At 41.9% G+C, this 24,910-nt stretch overlaps 3 protein-coding genes across 10 annotated transcripts in view; all 3 read right to left on the bottom strand.

Annotated features, from left to right (window-relative positions):
• furina (furin (paired basic amino acid cleaving enzyme) a) overlaps positions 1 to 6,669 on the bottom strand; it is a 59,343-nt gene extending 52,674 nt beyond the window's left edge. Inside the window, exons 1-3 of one of the 3 annotated variants that reach the window (XM_028402792.1) lie at positions 5,931 to 6,285; positions 5,764 to 5,860; positions 737 to 1,041 (exon numbers count right to left, since the gene is read on the bottom strand). In XM_028402792.1, the coding sequence (XP_028258593.1) occupies positions 737 to 946 (210 nt within the window). In that variant the 5' untranslated portion in view covers positions 947 to 1,041; positions 5,764 to 5,860; positions 5,931 to 6,285. Of the gene's footprint in view, positions 1 to 736; positions 1,042 to 5,763; positions 5,861 to 5,930; positions 6,286 to 6,496 lie in introns of those variants that run through there. The other 2 variants (XM_028402790.1, XM_028402791.1) reach the window with 2 other exon arrangements.
• Positions 6,670 to 8,284: 1,615 nt separating this feature from the next.
• LOC114433623 (stereocilin) lies at positions 8,285 to 20,647 on the bottom strand. The gene is made up of 31 exons (XM_028402268.1): positions 20,616 to 20,647; positions 20,258 to 20,276; positions 19,981 to 20,137; positions 18,750 to 19,874; positions 18,163 to 18,187; positions 17,524 to 18,064; positions 16,541 to 17,428; positions 16,407 to 16,469; positions 16,195 to 16,320; positions 15,763 to 15,929; positions 15,491 to 15,677; positions 15,193 to 15,308; positions 14,609 to 14,741; positions 14,327 to 14,509; positions 14,097 to 14,135; positions 13,844 to 14,020; positions 13,582 to 13,719; positions 12,706 to 12,764; positions 12,436 to 12,559; positions 12,262 to 12,344; positions 12,019 to 12,154; positions 11,369 to 11,571; positions 10,984 to 11,074; positions 10,694 to 10,865; positions 10,418 to 10,587; positions 9,952 to 10,107; positions 9,729 to 9,871; positions 9,272 to 9,420; positions 8,928 to 9,025; positions 8,539 to 8,686; positions 8,285 to 8,384 (listed from the first exon to the last, which is right to left on the bottom strand). Exons 1-31 carry the CDS (start codon positions 20,645 to 20,647, stop codon positions 8,296 to 8,298), a joined length of 5,937 nt encoding a protein of 1,978 aa, XP_028258069.1. The 3' UTR covers positions 8,285 to 8,295.
• A 1,133-nt stretch (positions 20,648 to 21,780) lies between these two features.
• LOC114433438 (transcription factor E2F5-like) lies at positions 21,781 to 24,875 on the bottom strand. 6 transcript variants are annotated; one of them, XM_028402004.1, is made up of 10 exons: positions 24,481 to 24,875; positions 23,989 to 24,134; positions 23,586 to 23,695; positions 23,338 to 23,493; positions 23,099 to 23,142; positions 22,848 to 22,912; positions 22,434 to 22,746; positions 22,237 to 22,284; positions 22,107 to 22,151; positions 21,781 to 22,026 (listed from the first exon to the last, which is right to left on the bottom strand). In XM_028402004.1, exons 2-10 carry the CDS (start codon positions 24,112 to 24,114, stop codon positions 21,899 to 21,901), a joined length of 1,035 nt encoding a protein of 344 aa, XP_028257805.1. In that variant the 5' UTR covers positions 24,115 to 24,134; positions 24,481 to 24,875; the 3' UTR covers positions 21,781 to 21,898. The 6 variants fall into 6 exon arrangements, with proteins under 6 accessions (XP_028257805.1, XP_028257806.1, XP_028257807.1 ...); XM_028402005.1 differs by having other exon boundaries at positions 23,989 to 24,137; XM_028402006.1 differs by lacking the exon at positions 24,481 to 24,875 and adding an exon at positions 24,315 to 24,449 and having other exon boundaries at positions 23,989 to 24,137.
• Positions 24,876 to 24,910: the final 35 nt, after the last annotated feature.

Here is a 24,910-nt window from a genome sequence, read left to right on the forward strand (position 1 = left end):
AGTTATAACTACAGTATAATTTAAAGCTGTTAATTGTTACTTTCAGTCCAAAAACACTCACAATGACAAGTATTCTACCTCATTAGATTACTTGCCTTCAGCACTCTATAGTTCTATTCCCAGCTTTAGACATGGTTGTGACTACTAACTCAGCTACTGTCACAACATGTTAACCAAAAAGCATTCCCAACATGTACGCAATTCAAGAGGAAGGTAAAAAACACTACAAGGAGGGAATAAAGTTTTGATGGAGGACAATCCTGCTTGTTTTTCCTAACAAAACCAGTGCTACAACAAACACTATTGTAATTATAAAACATGCTTTTTTTTTTAACTCGTCTGATTTTTCTGGTTTTATGACTGACCAGTCAGAGAAATACAGTTTACAGTCACTAATACTGCTTTAAAATGCTTGAGATTGTATCTCTTGGTGGGAGAAAGTAGACAATAGTCTCACTGCCATATGCTCCTTGACAGCAGAGCCAACAGAAGGCTCAAATCAAATGAAATTTACAATTATAATTTTGATTTTTATAGAATATAATAACAGCAATTACCAAGTCAGTCAGGTAATAGAACAACAGCAAGCGCACAGTGTAGTATCCGTGAGCTCACTTTCTTTCAGGAGACAGATCAGACCAGTATTTGAATAGTCGAAATGAGGTGGCTTCATTTTCACAGAACCCCCACACAAAACAAATGCAAATACAGGAAAAAAAACAAAAAGATTGCTTACATGTCCATAGTTGATGAAACCATATTTATTGGCAATCTGTCCAGCTTCCTCCTGACCTCCAGGTATGTGAACAGCCCAGGTGTTGGTGTAAACCTTCTGACTCTGTACTGGTCCCAGACCAGAAACCAGCAACACCAACAGAGGTCCGAGTAGCAACTCCAACAGCCTGACCCGGCGGCCTACAGAGGGAGATGGAAGGCCAGAAGCCATGAGTTTTCCTAGTGCGACGCAATCACTCCGTCAGGCCGGGTCTGCTCACAGTACATGCAGGTGCACGGAGAGATGAAGACAGGGATGCAAGTCACCTGGAAGGAAGCAAAAAAAGAAACTAAATGAAAACGAGTTTATAGATGGTTTCAAAAAGCCAGTTTCCTTGGAGAAATTTCCTGTGATGTACAATTGTCACAAAGCTTACATACAACAGTAGATTTAACATCTTGCACATGTGAAAATCCAAAAACTATGGAAACAAAACAGAGCAACAATATGTCCGGCTCTGAGGATTTCTTCTCCTTTTGTTAATTGGAATTAGGAACAGAAACAGCAACAAAAGAATAAACAGAAAGGGGAATTTTCAGATGTTTGGTAACTAAATGATCAAGTTTTCCAACAAAGACGAGAATACATTAATACATTACTCAGTTTGTCATCAGAAAACAGGGACAGCATCGTCAAACTTAACAGCAGTTTTAAGCAGGCATGCTGCAGCCCAGATAAGTACAGGCATTTGATAATCCCACAGGAAGCAGCAAGCAGGACATCAAGCCCTGACCTGATGTTGTGGTCAGACACAGCAGCAAATTTTGGTGTTTACACTCCCATGAGAGGCTAAAGTAGACGGAGCTTACAAAAGGAAAAAAGTGCTTAGGTACAGTGAGTTGGCAGCAGAGGTGGAGAAGTGTGGTTGGAAAGATAGACTACGCCCTGGATGCTGAGTCTCGGTGCGAGGTGAAGTGGCCACTTGAGGGTGGAGTCTGAATGCCTGAGGCAGCATAGGCAGCCACTAGGATGACTGTGGCCAAGGACACAGCACACAACGTGTTGGGGCAGAATGTTTGACAATACAATGTCAGTGTATTTCATTTTAGTATGCTGACTGATATGTTGTCTGCCAGCCATAAGAAAACACAATCCTTTAAATAAGACAAAGCAATATATCATATCAAGCTACACACAGCCAGAGTGCAGATAGACACAGACCTCTGCTTGTGGTGTAATTGTTTGCTGATAAAAAAATTTGCTCTAAGCTGTTGTTTTGAGGCAGTAAGGTCAGCTGCAGCCACAGTCTGTTGGAACCATTATCTAAAGTGCTAACTCTATTGTAATCCTAAGGTGACTAGACTGCACTGAATACAGTGCTTCTATTCTGAGCTCGCTTCTGTATACAGTTACGTTTGTTGTCCTGATTCAAATTTGCTGTCGGGTCAAGAGTTCATCACTTCGGGTCAAGAGTTCATCAGCAGGTGTCCCAGCCTTTTACAGTATTTCCTGGTAAGTTTTGAATATAAAGATGTGTTCCTGTATACGTTTATATAGGACTGGGCACATTATTCGGTGGAATTACTTGAGGCATATATTGTGAAAATACTAGAAGCTGGAGAGCACTATGGAGATGATGGTGGTTGCTAAATGAAGTTCATTGAGCATAGAAAGAGCATCGCACTGTCAAACATCACCTTTTCCATCATTAGCCTTTAAAAAAAATGTGTGTGCCATACTCCAAAAGAACAAACAACAAACAAGCCTTAATTTCCTCAACAACTAAACAAGGGAAGAAGAAGAAAAAACAACACAGGACTTATAAACGACAGAGACTTCTGCTTTGGATCCCATTTCTAACAGGAAAAAACATTAAGCCATCCCTAATTTTATAGGAATTTAAACTTAATCCAATAACCAAGTCTTTTCATCTGTAGTCTCATCCAGAGTTCATGTTCCACTGTATAACATTATGTCCCTTTCTGGGAACCAGCGATAAAGGTTTTGTTTGTCAGGGGTCCTCTCATGGTTCAGTAGAGTTCATTGTAATTACTGCATTCAAGCAACAATTAGCAGGATAATTAAAAAATGCAGATTTTTGGACCCTGATAAAATGTTCATTACCATCTATGGAAGAACGGTGGCTGTCACCATGTATCCACCCAGATTTTGTGTCAAAACATATGTTGACATGTACTGCATGTCTCAACAACTTCTTCTTTTCCAGACAGAGTTAAACAAACAACAGATTAACACATTCAGCATCCTGAATATCCTCTCTCACTTGTAGATTAAACATGTATTTCGCAGTGAGTATATTTAATCCATCCATGTTTGTATGTCCTGTTTAGTGTGCTAAAAGCCAAAGCAGTACTTGTTCAAACCCCTCTAAATATGTTAGAAAAGTTTTACCAAGTACAGTAGAAGTCTAAATGCCTAAGACAGCCTTCATCCAGCATGTTGTGACTCTACAGGTAACTACATCATTAGCGATCAGCGAGGTCAGGCTGGCTGTGAGCTGGCACGACAAGCTGCTAATCCATGTCAGGTGTTTCAACAGTGCCTGTTCATTTTACACCTTCAAAACAGAGACAAGTAATACAAGCACTGTGTGTATGCAACCAAGCAGAGCAAAACAGGTGTCAGAAACCTCTGAAACTCTGATTTTTGTGTGTGAAACACACAAACCCCACCTCAACCTTTACATTATTCCTTGCTGCTCTGGAAGGCAGGTTTTTTTTCAACACATAAAAATCAACCTAAATTAAGAAAACAATTCTATACCAACATTAATTACATGTTTGCTTTCTGTAATGACTTCCACAAACAAACAAAAAAAACATAGACCAATATTAGCCAAAGTATCAGGTTTAAATTAATCAAAGGTTTTAAACACAGCTCTTTAAAGAAAGGTTGAGAAAATATGATCATATAACTCACTCACACAACTTTGTCCTCCGTCCTTTGATGCAACAAGTAAACAGAGTATGTCCCGAAGGCTGAGCTTGATTTCCAGAGAACACACTGACTTAAAGCACAGATGCCTATGACCTCATCTGGCTGCACAACCAGTTTCTTTAACGTCACCTTGATAACCACACACCACAGCACAACACCTACACAGCTACTTTGCAGGGTACAAGGAACAAAGATGAAGCCGATCATTGCACAGTGAGTGGTCTTTTAAGTTACCCCACTAAATGAAACCATATGTGAGAAGGCGATAAGGACACACAGGAAAAATCTGCTCCATATTATAATTAGCCGAGTGTCATTAAACCCAAAGGATAATACCGGCCTCATTACCAAACTCATCGGGACAATTTCAAAAGGAAACACTTTACACCTCATCAGTTTATTGTGATAAAAATGAACTAAAATACAACAGATCCTTTCCATACACGCAAATACCTTACAACCACTGACAGCTCTCACATTGTGCCACACATGTGCAAATCAATATTTCGGGGCAGGGGCACCTAAACAGATCCCAGAGTGTTTAGAGATAACAAGCTGTGTGTGTCATAAACACCAGTTGTGATATTAAAGGTAAAAGATTAATTCATTGACGCTGGGAGATTATTTCTCTGTTCTCTGATCGTTATACTTAAAGATGAAAAAAAAATCTTGCCTGAAGAATCGCCTGCGAAATGTTAAGATAGGCAGCAGACCATTAACGATCTTAGTCTGTTGTTCTTCTATTGCCATTATCTTTAATAAACACATTTCAGAATATCCACCAAAGCAGAATGTTTCTTTTTTAGAAAAAAAAGAAATATGTGTTAGCCATTTGAAGCAAATATTTGGATTTAGATTTTTTAATTTGTTCCCAAACTGCTTCAAGCAATCAATTTTATAATAGACTGCTAAAGCTGGCAATGAAAATCGGCCTAGTGCAATAGCAGCAATAGATGTAACAATATGTCTAAAGCAAAACCATTTTTAATTTGCAGTAAAAGATAAAGGTACAATACAGCATTTTATTATTTATTTTTGACCACTTCTTGTTGTGTGTTATACAGCCTCTGGATGACTCACAGCTTCACCGGATTCTTCTGTCAAGCAGTTTTCCTTAACCTTAACCTCAGCACTGTGTAAAAAAATAAACCTGACACAAAAGCAAGCATTCAATATGTCAGGAAAAACGAGAAACATCTACACTAATAAAGAATGAAGGTTTCTAATAACAGGAGTGGATTTTGAGTCCTCTAGGTTTTTGTAGTCATTTCATGCTTCCTGTGTCATCATTACTGTAGGGCTACAATATATTGTGTGCTTTGCATTCAATTTTGGGAGTATTTTTTCAACACAGAATTCTGAGGCTTAATGGTGGGGCTACTCTCTGCTTGCCTAATTAATATTCTTGCAAACAAATAACCTTCTCTGGAACATTTGTTATTCTAAACTGCTGTCATCTAACTACTTTTCAAGGCTTCCTACAGCAATGTCAGCATTAATGCATCATGCTAACACATCAATTATATTTTCAACTACATGGACAACTGTTTCCAAGTCTTACAGGACAAGAATGAGTATGTAGATGAATTCTTGCTCAATATAAAGACCCCAGGCTACCAACAAGCAATCCTGCATTCAGAACAACATGCACCGTGTGTCTGAGGTGTGCCCTGTTCTTCTACATTACTTGTCACTGCATGCAAGGAGCTCCAAAACCCTTGTTTTAGTGACTATCTATAATGATCAGCAGCTCAGTTCAGCCACACCACAGAGTTATAAAAAATACAGTGTTAGGTGCTGAAATCACACACAAAGCACAAACAGGTCAGTTCCCAGAGGATCCTAAAGCAGCATCTATTATGACACAGTTCCAGTTCAGACACACTTTGGCTTTAAACATGCTCCTTACAGAAACTTTGATCAAATAAGACGTACACAACATAAATGTAGACACAGAGGTTAGTGCCTTTACAACAACACCCATTACTATTAGCTGTGTTTGCAGTCAAAGTTCAATCAAAAACGCACAAAGAAATCTGCTGTCAAACTCATTATTATCGGGTAAAACTAACATTTCCTATATGACTTACATGCTGTACCAACACGAAGTGCTTTCCAGTGACTCTTAGAGAGCACAGATTAACTGCAGTTCAGATCAGGAAGGAGGGAAACTTCTCTCGCTCAGGCCTGTAACGCCAAACACTTTAATGTTTACGAGCCAAAGTTATCAGCTGATAGCAGCACGGCTGTGACTCACCTCACACGCCAAGTCCGTGATAACAGCTCGCAGTCACAATTTGGCTCGGAGCAAAGGCTGGAGCCGATCCGATGATGACTCCTCTCTCTTGACAAATATGTCTGAAACTGTACCACGCCGTGGTAAACGCAAACTTGACGCCGCGGTAGGCTGACCTGCTCCGTCTCACAGGTGCCTCCCCTTTTCTCTCGTTCTCCTCTCATCCACTCACGACTAACATTTCTGAGGCTCTCTCGTTAACATTTCACAACTCATAACGACAGAGCAGCGCGGAATCGGTCACCGTCCACCACACATTTTTCTCCGCTCCGCAGCAGGAGCAACCACAGAAACCGGACGCGGCGCATTCGACGTCAGCTCGGCATGTGTGTGTGAGAGAGAGGGAGAGATCCTCCTTCTTCGAGCACACAAACAAACTGACAGCAACCTGGATCAATAAAACAACGCTGTGACAGAACCCCGGTGGTTCCGAGCCCCAGAGGTCGGTAAACTCGGCAGCCAAGCAGCCCAAACAAGTAAAAATTCAAGCTAGAGCAGACGGGAAACTTAACGACTGCTCAACTTACCAGCTTCCTTTTACATCCTGCTCGACCTGGCTTCTTGTTGTCTCACACCGCGGTGTTACAACCGACGACGACACGACCGAACCGTTGAAAAAATGATAACAGAGAATTTCTGGTTATAAATAGTCATGATACCCCTCTGGTGTAGCGCTGAGTGGTCCGTACAAGCCCCAGGAAATACGTCACGGCTGTGGATAAAGTGGAGACGTAGAGCAACACCTACCCCACCGAGCAGCAGCGCTGCTACAGCTCCACCTGCTGGCCAGAGGCAGTGTAACACCCTACAGCTCATAGGCTGTGGCTGACAGCTTTCGCACACCTACATGACAGGGAATTTGTTTTAATTGAAAAGTCATCATACCTACCAAATCATCAAGAAACCCTGTCCTTATTAAAAAATATATTGTTGTGAGTCAGAGATAAAATATGGACAACTTCCTGTTTCCAACCACCACCTTCTACCTGTATGCTGGAATAGGTTACATTTTAGCCCAGGCTTCTTGCATGTCAGTTTTTCATTTCTTTCATTAGAAAAATGCACCATACGGGCCACCCGGCAGCCGACCGTGAACCACATCGTCTCTAGTTTTCATCCATATGGGAACCAGTGTTGCATCTCATTAATCCATCTCCTCTCCCAGCTTTACCTGTCATCTCTCATTTCAATCTATCTGTGCCCAAAAGTAATGAAAACAGGATCGTATAGGAGAAAAATAACAGTTACAACAGAAGCCTGCTTAAAGTCCTGAATTATTTGGATCCAGTCACCTGGATCTGCAATCATATAGATGACCAAACACCAATTTACAGATACTTACAGCCGCAGTGTGTAGCTTCACATTGTTCCTTATACCTCTTCCTATTACTTAGACCCTTAACAGTCTATATGTCCCCTGCTGGTCCTCATACTGTGTTATAACTCAAAATACTTCATTCATCAAATGACCTTTTGCTGAACATACAAAGAACTTCAATAGATCTGTTTTCTTGCTGAACTGAGTTTATTTCATACAGCTGAATGGTGGGATCAGATTATCTGTCTGTGCAGTAAAGCTATGAAAAACACCAATAAGAGCTTCAAAAAAAGGAAGCCGAGTCCAGATAATACATTCTAATAAGATTTTGTTTGTTAGACAAGTTTGAAGAATGTCATTGTTTTCCACCAAACACATAGTAAGTATTAAAAATACTCCTTTGTTGTCCAGGGATGGTTAGGAGCACACCAGGGAGCCATATTGTTGAATTGGAGGTGACAGATATTGTACTTTGAATGGATTATTACATCATATCTGCAGTATTTTTGAGATGAATTGAAAAAAAACTACCAGAGAAAGAGGATTCTTACTGAGGTTAAGGCAACATAGGTATATTACCCAGCCAAGTATAGAGGATCTCAACGGTCTCTGGCAGCCATATCTTAGCACTCTTACAGTCTCTTATGTGTCCCCTCCTTGTGTACATTATTAATGCAGTAAAATATTATCTCAATTTTTGTTTTGCTTAGTCAACATCCTGTAAATTTTGGAAAGCCCATTCCTCTGTCAAATAAACATGAATGATTGTGTTGCTTCCTGTGATTGTTCTAACCAAAGAACCCTCCACATAGTGCAGCTGCATGTGTTGATTTACATTCTGCCAAGCTGATAAAAAGTGAAACATGCTCAGGACAGCACAATAAAGAGCAGTGCAAATGAAAGGACCAGCACACAAAAGGAACAGAACAGTTCAAAATATTTATTTGAAAAACAAATATGATGATACAAGGGGAGGTCAAAGGGATAATTAAACATTGTTCCAGCATTTTAAATTAGTTGCCATAACAAGAGGCACAAAGCCAGTGAGCGTGAAGAGAGGCTGTCTGTGTTCAGGGCTGCTGGAGCAGAGTTCCTCCCTGTGAAAGCAGTAAAAATCCACAATTACTGTAAGCACAACATGCAAACTGTATTCACTACATAGCATAAACAAGTATCCTGAAGACTCACAGACTCTGTGTGAAGGGGGGCCTATTAAAAAGGAGGATTATAATTTTTTTTCTGAAGACGCACCTCTCTGCTCCAGCAGGATGTCTCCTTCATATCGAGCTAGTCCGACAGCATGTCTCTGTTCCGTGTCCAGCTCAGCCCACTGCTCCTCTGTGACAGCCCACGCCTGCTCCGTACTCAGCCACGACAACTGAACTGCACTTAACACCACCTGTCACACACACACAATGTCTGATTTATTGCCAGGAATGCAGATGCAGTATGGCAGTGTGTTTCCTTTGGCTTTGCAGAATCAGTGTGTTTCATCTTGAGTCCAGTGATTAGAGCTTAACAGAGTTGTATGTTGCACAGTATTGCGTGAAAAATTGACTTCCTCAAGATTTGCCAGTATATCCATCTGTACTGGAGCTAAAACATTATAGTACAATTTCATAATGACAGATGAAACTCACAGCCATCTTTTTTGGTGACATCATGGCGATGGCTTCCGCTGTGAGTCCTTCCACTTGTTCTTGCAGCAAGGCTGACAGCACCATGTCCGGCAGGCCCGCTGGACAGAGAGACAGACTCTGCAGTCACAATATTAATGTTTCTCATTTCAAATCACTGGAAGAGTTTTAAAAACATTTCCTGCTTCACTCTCAGGCCTGACCCCCTCAGGGATTCTTTTAATTGCACCTATCCATCCAAGACCTGTCATTTCGTTCTTTCACTGTCCTCACTCTTTGAAAAAACAATGACAAAAGTTGATCACAAATAAAGTTTAAACCTACAGGGATATTATGTGCAGCTGTACCTGCCAATGTTCCAATTTCAGTGAAAATTTCTGGTCCCCAAGCACTGACTGGACCAAAGGCCTCCGGTCTGGACAAACAGCTTGTCAATGCCTCCATCTGCTGCTCTGTGCATGGCATGGATGTCTCCCGCAGGAACAGGACAGCCACACTGCAGAGTGAGAGCAAAGATTTAGGACTCAATCCTCCAATAAAAAATGTCTCTCCAGTTAGCATCTGTTAGCAGGTTTACCTAAAGGGATTTTCAATAATAATCCTACCACTAGTCAGCAGCATTTCCAGCTGAATTTACTGTAGCTGTCTTTATAACCTGCCTTTTTGTTGTGAATGTGAATAATATGAATCACGTTTAGAGTGTGCACATTAGTGTTTAGAGTCCTCTGTTTCTCTCTACATTGAAAACATTTACTTTAGTGAGCTGAAAAGTTTGTGTAGTAATGCACCCATTAGCTGACTGACCTGAGGTTGTAGGGACTCAGTCTTTTTATCTCTGAGGGATTCAGACCACAGATTAGACGGCCAAATGTCGCCAGATCAACAACTGTCAACTGCTCCACTTTCACTCTGCGTTTCCGCATCACGCTGATAATCACTGCTCTCATCTGAAAAGCCAAATGGGAACATTAGCCTCACATTTATAGATGTGCAAGTTAAAAAATTTAGATTAAGAATTAAATCGTACCTTTTTAGGACTCCAGTCCGTGAGTGTGCCCAAATGTGCCAACACACCCAAATCTGTGAGGTCGGCATCCTGCAGCTCTCTTTCTCCCATTTCAGTCACCACTGAGCCCAAAGCCAACACCTGATCAGCTCTCAGTTCTCTCACAGGACTGAAGGACTGGATCAAAGAAGGAAATTTTGATTACGCTTTTAGGGATGACACTTTGTTCCCAGAACTTGTGATTGGGTTGGTTTAATTAGGATAAAATCACAGAGAGGAAACAGAAAAGCTATTCCACTTGTCAGACTCTGGAGACATATTGTTCCTGACTGACCTAAATACTGTCTGCATGATCCATGAGAGAAAACATGTCTAAGACTGTGGAGAAGAACTGTGTGCAGATGCCTCGAGGGTGAAAATAACAAAACATCATGAGCTGAGACAGTGTAAATGTTGTGCCGTCTTTTGTTGGTGAAGTTTTACTGACCTGCCTGAGCTTCACCCACAGTGAGCGCCGCTGCTCAGAGCTCAGGGAGGAATCCTGACCAAACACTTCCACACACTGTGTCAGCTCCTTCTCTGACATCCGGCTGAACTGAGTGGATGTCCAAGCTGAAGGAAACGTCCCTCTGATGTCTGCACAGCTTGGAACGGGCACTGCTCGAACACACAGGAGCATTCAGTAAAGTGACACAAACACACTGACACCCATGCTTAAAAACATGTTTTTCCCCATGCATTTAATACAGTGCTTCCATTAGACCTTTAGCCCTCCTGCTTCGTGCTTTGACAATCCCTCGAATGAGACTCTGAGTCTTCTCTCTGTGGCGCTTCCAGTCCATACACGCAGTAATACAGACCTCACCCACCACGCTGTCCTCCCAGCGCTTTTGACCCACCAGTACCTGCTCCACTATGTCTCTGTTCAACACCATCTGTACAGTGGAAACACATATTATGCATCCATGCTGGTGAGGGGTTTATCATAGAAAACCAGTTAAAGTGTAAAATCAAATGAGTGGCCTGCATGGCTCGATGATTGCTGGTTCTTACCAGTGGGATGGAGTTAATCTGCTTTGATGAAAGTGCAAACACAAGCCTGCCCAAGTGTTCAACATCCTCAAACTGCCATTTGGATGGATCTCTAGTAAACAAGCACACACATATCCTATCATTACACCAGTGTTTATGCAATCTAGCTCTGACTGCAAGCACCATGTTGTAATTCAACTCTCAAGCATGCATGTAAAGGAATGATAGATAAGTGTGTGGCCTAAAAGTAGAAAGAGATGAGCCATGCAGCCATTGTGAATACATTTTAACTCTTTGAGCAATTATGCTGAAAGTCATCGCCTTCTGATGCATTTCTGTTTTGGGTATTTGAAAACTGTAAAGCAGTGTCTGACCCAGGTGTCAAAACCAGGATGTGTTTCTTTACCCGAGCAGGTCTCTCTGAGTGAGCAGTGCACTAATATCTTTCAGAGCCTCTTTAGGAAGGCAAAAGTTTCTTATCTCCTCCAGCCGCAGAGCCAGTGCTCGTCTGTCCACCTCAGCCAAACTGTCCTGGTCCAAGAAAGGCAGCAGAGGCCCCAGTGCATCCAGAATGGCACCGTCAATGTTTCCCTCAGCCAGAGAGGAGCCCTGTAGAGCAGCACATGCTGTGAGTGGGGCCTGTATGACCAGATTTTACACTGATATGACTTCACTTGTGTGAAAAGCTGCAGAGAAGACAATACCGGTTATATTCTGAATTTATTTTTCCATCTGCTGTGCCTTGCTTAAGACGCCTGAACCCCCAAGTGTAGTATATCTTAGTGCCCCATTAATGGGATAAAACAAATTAAATACATGAGTCACCATGGCTGACGCAAGCCCTGTTAGCAGAAATAGCATCTCTGAGTTCTTGTTTCCCATGGTGGTGGTTTATCATTTTAATTACCCTGAGGTTAACCTAGGATTTGTATTTCAGCTTAATGATGTTTATGAGATAGAGCAGCAGCTGGTTTTTCATCAATCTTTTTTACACTGTGTCAGCTCCTGCACATCTTCTATGATATTTTCCAAATGCAGTATTTGTTAATGTCTTACCAGCTCAGTTACAGCCTTCTCTGCTAAATTTGTCTGTTTATAATGTGGCAGCCTGAGGAAATCAGCAAAGTGTTTCTGAATGTGGTCCAGAACAGCTCTGAAGGATGCATTAGAGAGGTTTTCTGTCATTGTCACTCTGGAAAAGAGCAGAGCAGCGGTGTAAATGTCAACATCTGCAGGTATACTGTGAAACATTTCTATATAGTGAAGAATAAAATACATGTTAAAGAGGGAGATATTTACGGCAATGTTGCAGCAAACCCAGAGCTCAGAACACTGAGGTCCACATCAGGTTTTTTCCTTAGTTCTTCCACAATGCATTTTCTCTGGTAAAACAGACAGAGCTGGTTTGTTATGGAAACATAAGGTCTGTGGTTCTAATACAGTGCTTGGAGTGTGTTTAAGCTTGTTCCTCACCAGAGCAGGTCTCATGCCTCCAGGCAGCCTGCTAACAAACTGAAGCAATTCTGAAAAATCAGTACTGTTGGCCCAAAGTCTCAAAAACTCAGTACTCATTCCACTGGCAATATGACCCAGACCACTGCAAGTGAAAGACAGATCATTACTGTTCATCCAATGAGTCAATGAATCAAACTTTAAAGGAATTTTACTTACTGATAACAAAATAACGTATCAATTAAAACATGCATATAAATGTTTTGTTACAGTATTGCAGGTCAAACCTACCGCACTGACTTCCCGGTGATGTTTTCAAATTCATTGATCTTACTGAACAGAAACTGAGCCTAAACGGAAGAGGGAGAGCATCAGTTATCACAATACATGTGTATATGTGTACGGTAGTTGTTTTGGGGAAGAAATTCATATACATGTCATCTACAAGTTTTAATGTTTGTGAGTTGGTTTCCATTCTGGCCAAAACATCAGTGTGTACACTTTTATGGTGTGACTGTTTCTATAGTACTCATAAGTAAAATAATCTGCCCTGTGGGTCAGTGGGCTATTTATTGCTAATATACAGTTCTGACCAAACAATTTTCCATAACCACTACTCAGACTATAAGAAATATATAATATAATTTAACTATATATATAACTATATAATTTCCTGTGTGTACCTTGGATATTAACAGCAAATACTGGACAGAATATCTGTCTATCTGCATCTGGTTGGTTTCACAATCAATTAAAATCTAATTTGATACTGAGCTCTGAAACATGGTGTAGTATTCAGTGCAGTATCTTTCCTTCAGGTACTATAAGTGAAAAGGGCAATCTTTATTGATTTGACTCAGGTCTTGTTAGGCTGAGAACAGGTGGTGAAAGCAGGCTAATACACTCTTGGCTGTGACAAAATCCCTTTAAGGTAGCCATTATTAATTTATGCTACACTCCTCCACACTATTGTACTACATCCAAACTAATTAGCCTGATGGCAGCTGATGTGAATGGAGTATTAATATCCTAAAGGGCTCATATGAGGCATATCCAATGAGTTGCAGATTAATGGAAGCAAATACCGAAGCCGCAACAATTTCTTCTTTACTAAAAGGCCTGGCGACCTTTTTGCACACAGGAGTAGATTAAAGACAACATGTGCACCTGCTGTGGAGACCAGTGTGTGTCTCTGTACACCCTGACGGTTTCACTGTTCATAGCCTGTATCAGCTTCCTCAGTGGAACAAATGGTAAAAGACAGTTTACTTGTTGAGTGATGTTCCTCAAGTCTCTGAGAAGAGCCTGTTGACATACAAAGAAAAACGTAAGCCCTGAAGCAAACAAACAATAAAACTGGCCTCAAGAAATAGGAATTAGAATACAATAAAGTGAGAAGTGATGTACTTAAGCAACAAAGCACTGTCACCTCCTGCACTGCAGTATATAGCATGGCTCTGTGGCCAGGCTTAAGCTCAGTTAGCAGCATTCTCCAGCACTGACAGTGGGCAGCTTCACTGATCTCAGTCCACTGGAGGTCTTTGAGCACAGCAGGGGAGAGGCCTGAGTGTAATGGCTTCAGCCTGCACAGTTTTTCCATGGTGAGCTGACAGGAGGAGATGGACACAGTGAGGCAGTGAGGATGAAGGTGGACAAAATTTGAAACTAAAATCTCTACTTACGTTGGTGTCCTTTGAAATCTTGTGTAACATTTGAAATGCCTGTACAAGTTCATTAAAGAAAGTTCACAGAGGTCAGTTAAATTTCATCAGTGTTTATTCTCTTCTTTTCTACTATATCTCAATCAAGGTTAGCTTTTTGTGAAAAGCTCTATGACACATCACATTTTTTAGACCACAGACTTCTATGATTAGAAAGCAAAGGTGGAAAGAGAAACTCACGGCCTGCTGACCTGTGCTGGTGAATAACTATGTAATCCTGGCTGTGACAGGACTTCCAGGAGTTGTTGTGTAGGGAGAGACAGCAGGAAGGAAGCTCCTAACTGTGGCAGCACACCACTGAGAGCAGACAGCTCTGCCAACACCATGTTGCTGACATTCAGGCTCTGGACTGCTGGTATCAACCAAGAGGACAGCTATCCAGCAAAAACAGTTAAACAGAGTTAGTCAGACATACTGTGTAACAATAACAGCTCTGGAAGTTAGAGGTGGCTTTTCCTGCACCCCTTACTCACCCTGCCACTGTCACTGATGAACCCCTTGGACATGCAGTGAGACAGCTGCTGCCAGAGGACAGAGGACACTGCTGGGTCCTGGAGAAATGAGCCTAAATCTGTTGGATCCATGTAGCATGCAAGGACTCCTAATCTGCAAAAAAATTATTCTTTAACTTTCTGATCATCGTATGAAAAATTCTCATGAAATGTATAAAATCTAACATTTAGAGTGCTAGGCTGTATAACAAGGAGTGACTAGATATTCAATCCAACCCTGCTATACTGTGTATCTAAACAAAACTCTGACATAAGCATTGACTTCCTTATTTAGCTTCAATTCGATGTTATATGTCATGGCATGTCACGGTGCTTAACTGACTTGATGTATTTAGCACCAGGGGACAGCCTTTTCACAGAAAAAACATTTGACAGAGCTCAAGGATGTGCACACTGTGTTGTGGTGAGTAAGACTTAAGTTTGTTTACAAGAGGTCTACGTGGCACATTTTACCCACCATCAAGTGCTGTAAAATGACCTCTGATGATTCAGTACTTCTCAGTGATCAAACTCACAGACAGGCATGAATGAATGTGCAGTCGCACCTCAGTATGTTATCACCGGTCACATTCTTCTTCTTACTGAAGAGGGTGCGAAGCACATGGCGACCTCTCACACCATCTAGACTGCCGTTGCCAAGCACCTCCACCAGAGGAGCTAGCTAAATGAGACAATGTGAAGCAAGTAAAAAACAAAATTCAGTACTATAGTGCTTCTCTGTAAAATTTACCATATGGTTCTAACTGAGTTCCCTATTCATTAATTTAGAATATCGCTTGAATTTGCACTAGTTACAGACTATATCTGCCATTACAGCTTTAAATCAGTGGAACACCATCTAACCTGTTGTGAAGTCAGTTGTTGAAAATGACTGACAGGGAGGTAAGGCAAGAGCGGGAGGATGGAGCTGAGAAAGTACGGTGGCCATGAAGGCACATCACCCACTACACTCGACTGCAGAAGCCTTTTAACAAAGGCCTTCTTCTGCAGCGACTTCATCCCTGAGCTGTGATCACGAATGGCTGTCAGCCTAAAGTATACCAATGAGACTGTTAACATCAAGGGAATGAGAAATATCTGATTAAATGTGCTCATCTTTGGGGTCAGGAACTCACACGGTGTCATTGACAATCAGGGAGGCTGGAAAACTCATTATGTCAGAGACAGACATGAAAGGAATGAACTGAGAAAGGTCCACAAACAGCTCCGGGGTCACTCGGGGGAACTTGTGGATGAAAGCAGCTGTCATTGTTTCCATGGCTTGCAGCTCTTTCTGAGTAGCCTGACAGAGAACACAAAACAGCAGGAAGTGAATGGAAATGTTTTTAAATTGGTCCTTTTTAGCTGTGCATGGGCCATGACATGCAGTCCAGACAACTGGGAACTGCCATTAAATACAGGATACATACTGTTTACAGCAATTTGTGTCCAGTGTTTGTTGTAAATTTACATGAATGCAGTAAAAACTGGAAATGAACTTACAGTAATATGTGTTTATGTGATCATTTAGCTACATTCTATAATAAGTAATGAGTTAGAGGACTAACCTGGCTGGTTTCAACTTGAAGCTGGTTCCAGCTTTGATGCATGTGGGAGAGAAATCTCTTAACTGCATCTTTTTCTGCAGACATCACCAGAGTACGAATTCTGTCTCTCGGCATCTGGAGGTACTCCTGGAGAGAAAACATATGATTGAAATGCTCAGTGAGGTGGTGTATTGTGAAATGTTAAACATGAATGCAGCAGCACAGACCAGTACCTGTAGCAGAACCCTGAGCGCAGATGAGTTGTCATCCCGCTGGATGAGATCCCACAGGACAGGCTGAAGAAAAAGCAGGTTATTCACTCATAACTGTGTATCTGAGACAGTGTCAGTCAACTAGTAAGTCTTACACTGAAGCAGCTCAGCAGGTCTTCCTTCAGAGAGGTGTTCTGCTCTCTGCGCAGGAAAACTCCCACAGTGTGAAGGATGCTCATGGAGGCTTCTGGATGCAGTGTGGCCCAGGATGTGTTGTCAAGGAGACTGGAGAGAAGGATGGCCTGACGCAGACCTTGTCTTGCCTCTCCTTCCCCCTCATCCAACCCTGAAGAGAGCCCCACCATGAAATCCAAAACTCGCAAAAAATATCCCAGCGCCACTAAAAAACCCTCACGCTCTCCTCCCTCCACCTCACACACACTCAGCTTGTGTATGACATCTGCAAGCAGTGGGGCCGGGTCTGCACACAGCTGCGAGGTGTCAAACTCATACTGTGCAGGGAGCATGTCAAAGAACCTCTGCAGGAAGCACTTTCTACCCTCCTGTTCCGCCTGCAGATCAGCACACACATCAACAAGCTGAGGCTTTAGTCTTGACAACTGATGGTAGAGTGTAGCATTCAGACAGATATACTCTCTCAGCCCAGGTGTCTCTCCACAGAGCTCCACGAGGGTGGAGTTGATGAAACTATGCACAGACCACTTCCTGTACTGACAAGTTTCTTCAGTGATGTCATCCTGGGAAAAGTTATGCATCTTGGAGCAGTACGCTGCAGCCCAGCTGCCCTCTGGTAAGGTCTGGTGTGAGTTAGATGAATCTCTGCCACACAGAGCTGAAATAAGTACTGAGCTGTTGGGTAGGAAGCAGTGCCTGAAAACCTGGGAACTGAGTGACCTGCTGCCCAACTGAGCCAGACAGTCATCACTGAGTCCTGGACCCCCTGTGATGTCACCTGTCAGCTGCACACACAGCTCGTCTATACTTGTCTGGTTAAAAAAATGATAGTCCTTTGTCACTGCAGCCTGCAAAGAAAAAAACAGAAAACACCTTTTTTAAATCTTCATCCACATGTGATCTCTACTTCCTAGAGCACACTCACTCATCTAAAATCCATTACCTGATGAGCTCTCTGCAGCCAGAAGGAGGAGTTGGCACACACTGTGTTGTTGAATTCATGGGCAAAGAACTCACTGCAGACATGGACCCAGAGGAAGTCATCTTCAGCAGCAGACAGGTACCAAGCTGCATCAGAGCATGTAGCGTGCAGGTCGAGTCCAATCTGAGCCATTGCAGGATTAACTGACCCATTCTCTCCTTCAAAGAGTTTGCAATAGAGGAATACAGTGAAGTTAGAGACGCCAGTCAAGCCAGGGATTGTGTCATTACATGCTGCCTCCAGGATTTCTGTAGAGGTGGAGTACGCCATCTCTCTCTGTTGCTTGTTGCTCTGTCTTCTTGCACTGGTTTGTGAGACTTCAAGTAGGCGCTCTTGTTCGGAAAGTCTTTGTGAAGGTAGAGCTGTTTTTGGGGATGTCTGTTGTGACCTTAACCCTTCTCCTTCACTGGTTGGACAGGACAGGAATGGGATAGAGCTTGGAAGGCCATAGGAGTTAACACCCAGAGCCTGAGTGTTCCACATCAAATTATGTCGTATCCCCCTGCATATACACCAACACAAAGCTTCAGTCTGGTTGTTCAACAATTTACTGTTAACCCTTGTAAAATAATTCAATCATACAGTCCTAAGATATCTTACCATAATATCAGCTGTCTCAGGTTACCTTAAAAACAGTAAAATGCAAATGTTATTTGGAAATCAAAGTGACTGAGTGGTGGATAAAGCACCTGGAAGCTCCTGTATTGCACAACTATGGCTGATGTAACAGGGCAGCTCAGCTAACAATGCACAAGATATAATGTTACTGACATCAATGAGAGGATAAAGAGATTAGAAGGGCTAACAACAGATGCTTTCATTAGCCAGGATGATTATAAAGATTTTAAAGCAGTGTCAGTCACTGTCACATTCTCTCTCCTGCAGCTTCCAGGTGAAACCGGGGCCAATATGATCTATTCATTGCAAGATTTTGAAAATATATTTTACTTCAGATAATATCACTCAGTATCATTCTCTGAATCTCAGCATGTGAACTGAAGGTCTCTCTGTGGAGTTTGCTTAATTATCATACAATTTTATGAATTAACAATGTCTGCATGAAAACATGTGTCACTGTCATTTCTAAAAATCTTCAGTGATGTCTGTTTTTTCAGCACTTTCTCATGGCTATGAGTTCTTCTCTCATGTCCAAACAACATGTGACCCTGTCTCCTTCTCATACTCACCAACTGAGCAACGTCCCTGAGTGTTGGGCTGTTGCACGTCCACCAGGCTTCCGACATCATCAAGCAGTGCCAAGGTGACTCGTGACACTTTCTTCCTCAGGTTACCATAGACAGAGCTCCCCACCCTGTGTAAAAGGCCCCTCCTCAGTCCATCCAAACTCTGCACAAGAGCTAGATTTTTCTGTGCAAAGTGGCCTCCTCGCTCGCCACCACCTGAACGTGATAAAGCCTGTAGCAGCAGGCTCTGCACAGAGTCTGGTTCATCCTCTGCACTCATCACATCACCCACAGATGCATTTCCAGCTAACCCATCCCGTCCGATGGCCTCAGGGGGCAAGCTGAAGGGCTTTAAACGTCCAAATGCACCCGAGCCTTTACTGTGTTGAGCAGCCTCTGCTGGATGTAAACTGACCACAGGCTTCCAGTTGCGTGTTTCTAGGAATTGCAGCAGCTGCTGGAGCCAGGTGACGCTAAAGGCACAATCATTACGACCCTTCAGAGCACAGATGAAGCCCTGCAGGCCTGCACTGGCCTGGCCATATGTGCCACTGACCAGAGCCTGAAGTGTAGCTTCCAGCACAGCACTTACTGTCCTCCAGTTTTGAGTCAAGAAAGCCAAGAGGGGCCGATATGGCTGACGCTCCGATAGAGTGATAAGACTCTGCAGCAGCCCCAACAGCCAGTCCCAGTGTGGGCTTCCCCTCAGGGACAAAAACCAGTCTTGTACCCTGACACTGGGCCGGGGCGGCACCCGTCCATTCCACTGGTTCAGTGCAGCGTTCCCTTCAGACTGGAGGAAGAAATGCAGTACCTTCTCCCACAGCTGCTCCTCATCTGGCTCTGGTGCCTCCTCCAACTCAGCTCCCATCTCTTGGAGGTACAGAGAAATGTTGTAGAGGAAGCCAGAGAGACGATGTCTGTCAATCGGCTTGTTCAATGATGGCAGACTTTTGCTGGGAAATAGGCCGAATGTTTTTAAGCTCCCCATGATATTCCTCATCCAGCTGGGCACAGCCTGGTCCTTGTCTTTTTCTGGAGGAGGCCTGTGTGGAGTGACACCACTTCCTTTACTCCATTTTGAAAGGATTTCCCTCAGAATGGCATCTCTCTGGTCCTCTTTACCACCTCAAGGAATACCAATAAAACAGCTTGAGCCAGTATAGAATAATAAATCGTAAGGTAGAAACTCATACACATCATATTCAGTGACATGTTTTGATGGAGTACTCACCTGTCTTCTCAGGAGTTCCTTGTCCAAGTAAAACAGCACAAACTATGATGCATGTGAATTTAACAGTGGCCATCCGTGACCCTTTCTCTGCCATCTTTATCTCATGCCAGCATTTAGAGTGACACGCTGGTGTCACATGTTCCTCTGGTCTTCTTTCCTGTTGATTTTACATTAAGCTCTGTTTAAAATGTCTGCAGCTGGAGTGGACTCTAAGAGTAAAGTAACTCAGCAGAGAGGGGACATTAAAGCTTAATGACTGGCTACCACATCACCTTACCACTTTCACTGCATGGTTACTAAAACAAGTATCAGTAATGTGATTAAGTATTACAAACTACATAAACAAATAAATGTGATGCGATGTAGTGACAGCATAATTCTGATAAAGTTACAGAGAATGTCACAAATCACATTGGAAGTAACAAGCTACTGGCTTCAGTCAAAACTGTAAACATTACAGATCACAGTGAAGAAAGGAGAACGTTTTCAGTACTCACCAACAGTTACCCTTCGATCATTTCTTTAAGTATTCTTCAAAGGTTTGCCAGCACCTTCTCTTTCGATGTCAACACGCTCTGTGCTGACCTCTTTCTGAATGCTACTCTCCATTTCACCATCGCTCTGACTTTCTCTACCTGTCACTCTCCTTCCACACCCCTCCCACCATCGTCCTCTGTTGCTGTTGTTATTTTCACTGTTAGGACATCTCTGTTTTTTTTAGGTCAATCACTGAATTCATGTTGTATGGTCATCCTACATCTATTTCATCTGGTTTCTACCAACAACTGACAGAAGACATGGGCAGTGTATTTATGGCTTGGGTATTCCTTATTCTTTTTTACAAAACATAAATGTGTGTGTCCATCCTGTGGCTTATATTTGGATGAGGGGCTCAACCCTCAACTAGGTAATCAAACAAGGTGAAAATCTGTATCATGTTAATCACACCCAGGATACCTGTCTATGCATGGCTCTCTAATTCTCTATTGAGCTGCGCCCATCTTGTGACACTGGGTTTGTTGTGGGTGTAGCCTTACTGACTGTGCAGGCTGTCACTGTTTAGACACATGTATCCCTCGGTCAGGCAGACTTACAATTGAGCCTTGTGCAAGGGCACAGGACCAGGTTCCCCAGAGTCAGACCACTGTCTGCAGGCCCTGAAACTCAAGAGGTCTGACTGAAAGGTCCACCCCCTCCCTCCACTTGCTTTAGCTGTATGATACTGTGGCCTGCACAGGGACAATAACTTCCTCCTGTATTATTGATGCCGCAGGGAACAGCGATCACTCAGTGTAGCAGGGCTCGATTCACCACGGGAATAGTCAATGAGAAATTGGATCTGCCCTATATGTCGCTCCTCTCTCTTCTGGAAACTCAGTCCTGACTGTGAGGGGAAATCAGCTGGTGAAGCTAGCTGTTGAGATTGGAATACTTGGAGTGAGAATCCAAATATTGCCTAATTTTCCAATTAAAAAGAGGACTAAAGACAGTGTAACCACGCTGGGTGCATTTACATTAAAGAGAGTATTAAGAGAGTATAGGTTATTTGGATCGTTTGTATCACCTCTTAATGCCGAAAGAACCTTTTAATAGGAATATAATGCATATATTAAAAAACACCTACATTATTATAAAATAGAAGCTGTCATTAAGATCAATAAAAAAAGTATGTTTTTTATTTCTCTGAGGTTCTTGGTGTTGGAGTCAGTTACACAAAATTCTCATTTTTCCATAAAATATTACTCTGCTTAAAGCTGCACATCAATATCATTAAGCTCCAAGCACTTTTTCTTGCCTGTATCTAAATGAGGTGGACAAAATATTGGAAATGATTATTTTATTATTTGTTATAACCTAATTACAAGCTAAAAACAGATAACATATTGAAAACATATCTACTTATAAAGAAATGCAGGGATCAGGAGTTGAGCACAGGTACGTCGAGCACAGGGATGTCAGAGCGGTCACACGTGCTTTCACTGTCTTGCAGATTATGGACATGCTGTTCAGATGGAGGTGGAGACCGGTGGAAAAGTGGAGAAAAAACTGTGGAGATAAACATGTAAACATTAAAATAACAATGCATAACAGACATACTTTATGCACATAAAATAAGATTCACCTACCTCCAGATGCCAGGAGTTGCGTGAAAAGATGTGTCTTTACTATTTCTGCAAAATTAAAAGAACGATATATTTAATTATAAATATCAAATATCAGCACAATTTATTGAAATAAACACCACACGGATAATACCTTTACGTGGGTCTAACAGTTCCCGTAGTTCTTTTGACATGTCTAGCACTGGAAAAAACAAATAATATTTATTTATTTTTTACAAATCAATGTCCAAATAATATATATTTGGTGTGAACCTGCCAGACTTTACTGTAAAGAAAAAAGTACTTGGATAAATTTTACCTGAATAAATGACCAAAAGATAAAATACTCACATTTGGAACCATTTGTTCGTTTGGGTTCTATATTTCTAAAAGATGCATTAAGACGTCGCATTTCCGCCATGGCTGTCCATCTGGAATCTGTGTTATGTTTGTTATTAGCTGAAGCCTGACATAGCCAAGCACTGCTTTCCTTCTCATTTGAAGAAGACATGGCTGACATGGCACTCTGTAAAAGTTCTTTAGATGGTGGCACTGGGAGTACAACCGGATCAGAGCTAACAGACTGTTTGTTAAGCAGCGTGACATCTATGGGCCCTCTGACGCTTTTCAGGTGAATCTGGTACTGTGCTGGGCTGTTCTGGATCTAAAAGAAGACATACACATGCAGACTGAATCTCTGATCTGAATTTATAACAACAAAGACAGAAAAAAATTCATGGTTGGCTTTGATGACGCAGAACTTACAGCTTTGGGAATGGGAACGTCTAGCTGAGTGCCGGATGGTGCACGTACTGCCAACAGTGTGTTGCCTTTAGAGAAATTAAACAAAAATCATTTTAATCAAAAAGAATATTACACCCCCCTCATATAAACACTACCAGCTGTACCAGCAGAGATGAGGCAGGAACCAATGTGAGGAGAGGATGTTTCCATAAAAATATGCTGACACCAAATGTACATAAGAGTAATACAGACAATAAGTGAGTATACTATACCAGTGAAGCAGCTGCAGATATCTTCATGATTGACATAAGTCAGAGTGGATTGGAGTTAAGGTAATATAAGACAGACACTGGACAGACACTGTGATGATGGCCTTGGTCAAATAATATGCAGCAATAGTGTCATAAAGTCCTATTAAATCTTAGTAAAATCATAAAACATTTCCAAATATTTAATGTGTGTATAGGAGAGAATGACAGACACATGCTTGGGATGTGGGGGAAAAGGATATTTGTTGCAGTCTTCTGTGGTGTTCCTGATGCTCTGTTCAACCCAAAGCTTCTGTTGGTCCAGAATAAATTCCTTCTGCTCCAAGTCTCTCAGCTCACACTTTAACTCTGCCAGTCTGTTGAGGGACTCTTGTGTGTTTTCTCCTGGCATTGCACCACTTATTTAAAAAAAGGTAATATATTTATTACCGTATTTTATTTATTTATTTATTTATTTATGCACATACACAAATGAGAGTTAACAACTTACTTCCATTTTACCATTCTCTTTGACATTTTGACAATTAGACCAGTGCCCTCCAGCACATTTGTTATGTCATAGATTCGCCTTTTCTGCCCAAAAGCCAGAAGCTTCAATGCCTGAAGAAAAAAACAAAAAAACAAAACACAAAACACAGTAATGTCTCATAAAACCCCATATCCTGTGAGATGTTTTCAGACTAGGACAAATGCACTGAAAAGATGGCAAGACGTTATGTCATATTGAAAACATTTCCATCAGATAACAGCTTCTACTAAATGATAGAATTTGGCTAAAATGTAACATTAACTAAAAAAACATAAACTCTTTAATTCTACTTCCTAAAGTAGAGTAATGATTTACATTTATATCTGTGTTTGTTGTACTCGTACCTCTTTGATGTCCAGCTCACCATTTTTAGCTTCTTGTAGTAACCTGACAAACCTCTGGGTGAGTACGTGAAGACTCCTTGAACTTCTCTGGTATTTAAGGATTTGGTTTGGAACCATGGCCTCTTCATCTGGACTGAGAGGGCCATCGTCAAAATCCATGCTACTGCTGCTGGACGGGAAAAGGGAAAAAAGATGCTGGTTGGCCCTGGATTGAGTCCGCATCACACAACCGCAGACTAAACTTTGCAAAACAAAAGACGTTCAGCAATGCAACGATATTGTGTACTTTTATTCTGTGCCAAACAGCACAAGTTTATTATGAAAAGTCTGTACCGGAAGTGATTACCTTTTGTGTAGCTTTTCGCTTGTAAACAGCTAATGTTAGTTGGTCTTTCGGGTGCTGCATGTAGCTAACAGTCCTAAATAAGTTATTCAAACGATGCACACAAGTCGACTGTCGGTATGATCTCAATTCCAAGCGTGGAAATCAAAACAAACAAAAGTTTTTATACCTCTGATGATGTTCACGGACTCACACCGCGGTGCTGCTAGTGAGGATGTTAAGCTAGCTTTAGCAGTCCCAGTGATGACAAGCGATTCTAGAACTACACCTTGGAGACAAATTGTGGTGAGGAGGACATGCGTTTCCCCAAGTTTTAAATCCAGTGCGAAGACAGCGTGAGCACCATCGTACCAACTCCACTGCTGATCCACCTCCTCCACTGCTAGAAGTTCGGCGCCTAATTTTTCCGGTAGTGTGTCTACCTGCCTTCACAATAAAAGCCCAAACATTCGACCGACTGCAATAAAATCTTCTTACCAATAAATTGATGTCAGGATTTTATTACAGAATATTAATAATTGCAATGCAAAGGACATCAAATTATTATGCCATATATGCGGTACAATAAATGACCATGAACGCCGTTGTTGTTGTTCAGG

The sequence above is a fragment of the Parambassis ranga genome, chromosome 3, assembly GCF_900634625.1.
Source record: "Parambassis ranga chromosome 3, fParRan2.1, whole genome shotgun sequence".
Lineage (NCBI taxonomy): Eukaryota > Metazoa > Chordata > Actinopteri > Ambassidae > Parambassis > Parambassis ranga.